At 36.2% G+C, this 7349-nt stretch overlaps 1 protein-coding gene and 1 pseudogene across 1 annotated transcript; one reads left to right on the top strand and one right to left on the bottom strand.

Annotated features, from left to right (window-relative positions):
- Positions 1-2396: 2396 nt before the first annotated feature.
- On the bottom strand, positions 2397-4436 carry LOC119191626 (annotated as a pseudogene).
- A 1365-nt stretch (positions 4437-5801) lies between these two features.
- On the top strand, positions 5802-7104 carry LOC115443042 (lysozyme). Its single transcript, XM_037445515.1, has 3 exons — positions 5802-5977; positions 6407-6565; positions 6798-7104. The coding sequence occupies exons 1-3, from the start codon at positions 5848-5850 to the stop codon at positions 6926-6928; spliced, it is 420 nt and encodes a 139-aa protein (XP_037301412.1). The 5' UTR covers positions 5802-5847; the 3' UTR covers positions 6929-7104.
- Positions 7105-7349: the final 245 nt, after the last annotated feature.

The raw sequence follows: 7349 nt of genomic DNA, 5'->3' as shown, positions 1-7349 counted from the left end.
TTTTACCGGCCTATGCTATAAAAACATAACTTCCGTTGTTGATTATAAAAAATTCTCGAATCCACGCCAAATTTCTCAACGGTAGAGAACGACAATTATTTCATATATAAATGCCTCCGTGAAACAAAAGACTGCAAGTTCGATTCCCAGCCTCACTCAAATCGTGTTCCCCACAAGTTGTTTATATTGTATACTGTTGGTTGTTATTTAAACCGTCAATATAATTTCAGAGTAGGTTCTCTACGATTGGATATGAGGAGTAGTAATCACGTACTATCAGGTGACAAAACACTTATCCGTTTTAAATCCACGTGCATTAAAAAAAATACAACCACAATATCCTCATTCATTTTAAGGCATGAGCTTCTTCTGGTTTTCAATTTTTTATATTGTATAAAATTAAGTACGTATTATTCATATCGCGATATACGTTTTTATGAAATAGACAATAGAATAAGCATCATTTAAAGTTTAACGAAAATCACTTGCAAATTAACTGCCGCGACACAAAGATGTATTATTATTTTTTTAATATTTTCCATTCAATGCGCGTAAGCTTCCATAATTGATGATACTTACGTAGATAAATAGCGAAACATGTAGTGATAAAGGCACTGATATAAAATTACGTGGGTCGTCACGTTGATAAAAACTTGGGCAACCATAATCTATAGGTACAAAGCGTAGGCGCGTCAATTTTAAACAGAATTTTCTCAATACCGTTATATTCCATAAGTTCTTCTAAAGTTTATATTCTGTTCTAGAAATACTTTTAGCGTAAATCATCAGTCAGTTTAACATAAATCAGTGCTTAAGCTTAAAAGGTAACGTGCCATTCAAAAAACTACTGCAATCGTACTGGGTATGTGTTTTAAAACATCGAAACACATTTATTATTAAACGTGTCATCAAAAACTGCAAACACACCTTGACTGTACGCAGAGCGCCATGGGCAGCATTCTCGGCCCACACTTTGACGCCGTCCTTCTCATATTCCAAGGTCCAACCTTCTTCCGAGGCCAAAAGACTTTTCAATGTTTCGAAATCTGAATCATCGGCAACGCGCGCTTCGCCGCGCGCCCAACCCGCGCCGCCCATTCGACCGCGGACATCACCGAACGACTGTCACACGAGACTGGCTGGCCGGGACGAGTCGATGGCACGATGCGCGGCACCATGACGCCATCTTTGTCTTCACAGACCTAAAACCTCAGAACAAGTGTTCTGAGCTTAAAACCTATGTTTGTCTTTTAATGACCACAGACAAAGTAATTAAGTTTGAATTTGTATTTACAATTAACGCTTCAGTCCGAATCTAATGAGTATTACGAGCACCACAAACATGTCACCTTTTTGTTGCCACCTAATTGCGTTTTTCAATAGAATTGTACTGATCTAAAGACACAGAAGCAATCGAGAAAAAGATTCGGCAATAGCGCAATATTCGCCGAAAATTGTAAAAAAGACTTTCCTGTGGGTCTATAATACGAATGTATACTATATATATATCTATACCTACTTAGATTAAAGCTTTCTACAAAGTAGCATGGTAACTTTACAAAAGTAATATGTATTACAGTTAGACTTAAAAGCAATTTGTCAAAAAGATTCAACTAATCCATATTGAGTAATATCCAATAAAAAAGGTCATCTTCACCTCTTAAGCTGATAAAAAATGTAACTATTACTTTTATATTATTCCCAAGTTTAAAGCGTGAGCAGCTTTTATAAAATTAAATATTCCGCTAAGTCTGCTATTTTCGCACGTTATTACCTGCCGCTGAATTCACAAGTACTTTGCATTAGAAATCTGCTTCGAAGCGATAGTATGAAAATAATATTCTTTCCTCCAGGAGAGGGTTAGTTGATCATATTCGTAAATTGATTAACAACTTGAAGTTTCATCTAATATTTGCGTTATCCATATGCCTTATACTTAGTCCTGATGGTGTATATTGCTTTATTCGAGTATTATTTGTAATACAAATAATAAAAAAAAAATATGTAACAGGTTACAAGATATTCTGAAAATAAAATGAATTACTTCTCCTTTAACATCTTTAAAATATTTTTCGTTAAAATAATTAGATTTTATGAAATATGTTGTTTTTGATTTTTTAATGATTCACAGAAGATGATAGCATATTGAGATACTTTTAAAACTCCAATGGATAAAGTGCATGTTAATTAAACTGGAGGCTTCTCGATAACTTATTACGATATGCAAGAAATAAAAACCAAAACTAAGTTTACCTTTATATTTATAACAACATATATTATGTAATCAGGATACATGATGACTTTAAAAATAAATTTTTTTGTCCTCCTTCTACAATTTTGTTTTGTGCCTACACACGATAATAATGAATGAACTCACTGAATACCAAGTAGCAATCGCTATAAATAACAAAACCATATTTCCTAAAACACTTTTGTCACTTCCACACCACCAAAAAGATATAGTAAAGGATGTTTCAAAAAATGATGATCAAGTAGGTCGTAAGGAGATGTCTAGAATCGAATATAATATGATACAAAAAAGTTAAAAATAATATATCTAGCAGAACATGATGTTAGGAAGCGTGCGTTGACAGTGATTAAGCCATCCGTACCACGCACGGAACTTGTGGCGGTTGTATATCTTCTTGGCGCAAGTCGCCGCCACAGTAATGTCATCAGTCAGCAAATCTGGAAATAAAATTTATTTTAAATATAATAATAGTATCAGCCTCGTGTATACTGAAGCACTGCTGGGTACGGGCCTTCTCTACTACTGAGTGGATAATTAATATTTCCAACTCCTCCCTATCTGTCTATGTGATTCATTTCGTTGCGGGATAATGACATAAATTAGTTTTCCCTGAGACTCGCCGAGCTTCACTCTTCGGTGTCATAAAATGCGTGCCACTGCTGATCCTGGCTTACAGGAATTGCAGTGGTGGGTGTGAGGGCGGGAAAGTCTCTACTACTGAAAGAATTTTGGCCTAAGTCCACCACGCTGGCTTGGTGCAGGTTGGCAGACTTCAAATACCTTTGAAATGTTTATAGATTACCCCTCAAGTATGCAGGTTTTACAACGATAAAGCAAGTGATGGTTCACAAAAAAACATACGTTACTTATTTTCAGGGCTATTGTCTCGGCGTGCACTTCCACCTCCGACTAAACTATCGGTGCTTCTAATTATTATAAAGCTTAATTGCCAAAAATTACAGTGCTTGTTATTTAACACAAAAACAGAAACATAATTAAGGGATTGTTTTGTGTTTTGCAATATCGTGAAAATGTAAGCTTCCGTTATTACAAGACTAGTCAATTGACAGACTATATAATGTGCAAAATGGTTGGTAAGAGGTGAAATAGGTCGAAATGAGAAACTTATAGGTGTTTAGATAAGTTTGGAGTAAATATCATTTGAGTTATCGTATTAACCAACTATGTAGATAACCTTTTGTTGCCATTTATTTGGCAGTACAGATTAAACTCAGAATTTTATATTTATTAGGCTTATACATTTACGTGCTGAGTAACATTTATTCAGCAGTTGTGCAACTGGCCTTTAGTCTATAGCAGGTGGCCAACTTGGTAAGACCCAAGATCTACTTATCACTGATGATACTCTGTGCGATCTACCAAGCTACATACATCTTAAAATCTTAGATGAAACAACACAGTTCAGTGCACAATTTATTATTATTTTGATTAAAAAATTATACAAGACGATGCGTGCAGCAGTTAGTGATTAGGTATGTTGCGCGGTCTATTCAACGTATTTTATTTTTGCCTTGCCACGATCGACTGGACTTGTTGTCGCGATCGACCGGTTGCCACACCCTGGTCTATAGTGATTCATAATATTATATTCATAACTCACCGCTGCATCTAACATTGCAGTCCTTGCCAGAGAGGGACCGTTGTTGCACCAGTACTTGTCATTAATCTGAAAGACCAGTCTCGAGACCCGTTTGAGTTCATCCTGCTACTCTGTTCGTGAACCTGCTGCTCTCGTTTTCGATAAGACATACCCCTGGAATTATAAAATTATTTTACATGAGTTTGCTGAGGAAAATTCTTAAATTGAATACTGACATCCTTCAATTAAAGAATCAGTAGACCTAGTACGAGGCCGATTAACTGTAAAATTGATGTTTTCTATTGCACATATAGACTGGGCAGCAATTTTTTTTAGATTTTTCATTTACAAAAGAGGCAGTAGTTACATCTCTGCTTAGCTTTCCTTTAGGAACCAAATATGACTGTATATTATTTACTTCATAACAATATTCTTACAATCTCTAATTTGATCCTTAGGGAACCCTTGTCTCCTCAACCTCGTACCAGTTCACATCTTGTAAATCTTTTAGCCTCGCTGTTATAAACCAAGACTAAGACACCAACGAAGAGTACCAGTTTGTGCATGATGGTGAAGTTACCAAAGCTTGTGAACCATAATATGATCAGTTGAATGCAATGAATGGCTTTTATACAAAACTATGATTGATTATAATCTATCTTCTATATTGTAATAGAGATATTATCGAATAAAATAAGGCTATCGATATCTGTTATTGATTAAATCTAATTAGTTAAAACATTGAAACTTACATTTTATATTGGTGAAAGTAACGTTACGGGTAAATAGGTGACTGCTTTTAAAAACGTAGCTCGACATTATTTTGTATGTCTTGAACACTACTACACATAAACATTCATTTTATCCTTAAACGTGTAAATGCCCTTTACCACATCATGGGTAAATCCTTGGCGAAAAGTGGTAGGTACATTTGTTGCGCCTCTGCCTATCCCTCCGGGGTGGGGTGTATGGCGTGAGTGCATGTGTGCGTCACTTATGTTTTCAAAATGATTTCACCAATAAATAACACATTCCGATCTAAACTGATTACAGTATGATTAATTCAAATTTAAGCGACGATCGCGTAGTTGCGTTGGGTGAGGAACGGCCTGCCGAGACGAATGTCCATAGGTTCAAATCCCAAATGCACACCGCATACACCTCTGGCTTTTCTATAATTATGTGTGTATTCTTTGTGAATTATCGCTTGCTTTAACGGTGAAGGAAAATATTGTGAGGATACCTGCATACCTTAGGAATTCTCTACAGGTATTTCGAAGGTGTGTGAAGTCTACCAATCCGCACTAGGCCAGCGTGGTGGACTAAGGCTTAATCCCTCTCAGTAGTAGAGAAGGCCCGTGCCCTACAGTATAGTGCCCTCATATATTTTGATGTAAGTAAAACAAATAAGATCTAGTAAAGGGAGTATTGGCTATACACTACTGTATCAGTTTACAAAACTAATGAAGTATTTCAATACAAAATATTATTAACATAATTTAAAATAACAATTATTTATGATCCAGTGCCGTTGCTAGGGACTGGGTGTGGCGCGAACCCCTTTGGGTGACAGTTCCATTATTAATAAAGTAATATCACGTATGGACATTAACTAACGTCTGAACGCGGTATTGAAGTCACACATGAATATAGATGTCCTATAAACAGCTCCAGTATTTTTTTATATTTGAGTTATTTCACAATACTGTTACTCGTGCTTACGATACAATTGCTACTAACCTATTTACCTACATTAATTTATCGACTTTGACCAACTTTTAATACTTGTTTAGTATAAAGTGTAACAATGTTTCAACTAGATTTTATCTCTAACATACAGATAACCCTGTTCTAATACTTTTATAATAAATATGAGTTTTTGCCAAATAATATAGAATGTGTAGATTACAATCTATCACAGGGCTAATATAAAAGGCACACATTTCTTTCAATTATTCATACGACTCACAGAGCCATTGCAAACAACTCTTCAACCATGGTAAAGTTGGTAATTGTCTTAGCCCTCCTAGCCCTCGCTTATAGCTGCGAGGCGAGACAGTTCTCGAGATGTGAACTGGTTCGGGAACTAAGGAGACAGGGCTTTCCTAACGCACAGTTGAGAAATTGTAAGTAATTTTTTTATTTGTTTATACATAGGGTAAGTCATTATTCATAAGAGATTGAAGACAATGAGTGCTGTAAGTCGTCATTTTCATCCCCTTATATAGTAAAAAGCAACATAAAGTTAGGTGTGATGCCAAAACGAACTGGCAGGAATGCAGAAATAATGTAGAACCGTGGAATTTGGTCATACATCTACAACAACAGTCGTAGAATTGGGACCGAGAATTATGTCACGATGGTGGGCGCAGTGCCGTGCGGAATACAATTCCGGACAGTGTTTCTACTGTTTGGATCATTTCCTCATTATTAACCGCGTTAAAGTATGGGAAGTCTACTGAAATATAGTTTCAATCAATTACTTACAATCAAAATTAATTACTCTTCTTGTTATTCATCTGTATTTGTTTTACTATTATATCATATGGTTCCAGGGGTCTGCCTGATTGAGGTTGAGAGCAATAGGATCACAAACAGGGTGAGCAGGGTGAACAGCGACGGCTCCCGGAACTATGGCCTTTTCCAGATAAGCGACAGATACTGGTGCAACAACGGCTCCACACCTGGCAAGGACTGTAACGTCAGATGCAACGGTGAGAATATTACCATCAATTAGGGTCGTAGTAATCCTTAACAGGATTATCTGAAAGCATGCTTCTAAGGCCGATCTCGGAAATCTACTATGGATTACTGTACCCATGGCACTTGAACTAGTTAATTCTTCTTGATGCATTGTCATCGCATCTTTCATATGATGTGAAGGATAATAATTTCCAAAATTCTACATTTAATGTAAGATTAAAGACAACACATTTAATATTCCAGACTTGCTGACCAGCGACATTAGGAGGGCCTCGGTCTGCGCGAGGAGGATCTACAACCGCCACGGGTTCCGCGCGTGGAACGGATGGCGCAACCGCTGCCAGGGCGAGCTGCCCAACATCAGCTCCTGCTAGAAATCTTATATCCACAACAGAGCCAGACCTACGTACCTACAACGACCATATTTATTACTTTTCGTATCATCAATAATCAAGATGACATCAATTTAGCAAACTAGAGCATTATTATATTAACAATTGGCGACTACCTCGCATTTTACTTAGTAAAATGTAAAAATAATGACTCGTAGGGTCGGCTCTACATCACGAATATAATTATATAGAATCATTTTTATACTTTAACGCTTATGTTTTAGTAAATATAAATATTAAAAAAAAGCTACAACTGATTTAAATTTTTATTGCTCTCTTTTCTATATAAATTTACCTTAATGGATGATATTGTTATTAAGAATTATAAAACTATCACGAATAGAATAAAAGCTGAAATCTACAAACTCCTTATTAGGGAATAGGTGTTACTCGCGTCTTCACC

Source organism: Manduca sexta, unplaced genomic scaffold (genome assembly GCF_014839805.1).
Source record: "Manduca sexta isolate Smith_Timp_Sample1 unplaced genomic scaffold, JHU_Msex_v1.0 HiC_scaffold_172, whole genome shotgun sequence".
Classification (NCBI taxonomy): domain Eukaryota; kingdom Metazoa; phylum Arthropoda; class Insecta; order Lepidoptera; family Sphingidae; genus Manduca; species Manduca sexta.
This window is presented reverse-complemented; position numbering and strand designations above follow the sequence as displayed.

Bases quoted from the DNA above. Each gene is read 5' to 3' on its own strand.
- LOC115443042 (XM_037445515.1), top strand. From the start codon at position 5,848: ATGGTAAAGTTGGTAATTGTCTTAGCCCTCCTAGCCCTCGCTTATAGC. The intron at 5,978-6,406 runs GTAAGTAATTTT...ATATGGTTCCAG, and splicing joins TAACGCACAGTTGAGAAATT to GGGTCTGCCTGATTGAGGTT. The intron at 6,566-6,797 runs GTGAGAATATTA...TTAATATTCCAG, and splicing joins CTGTAACGTCAGATGCAACG to ACTTGCTGACCAGCGACATT.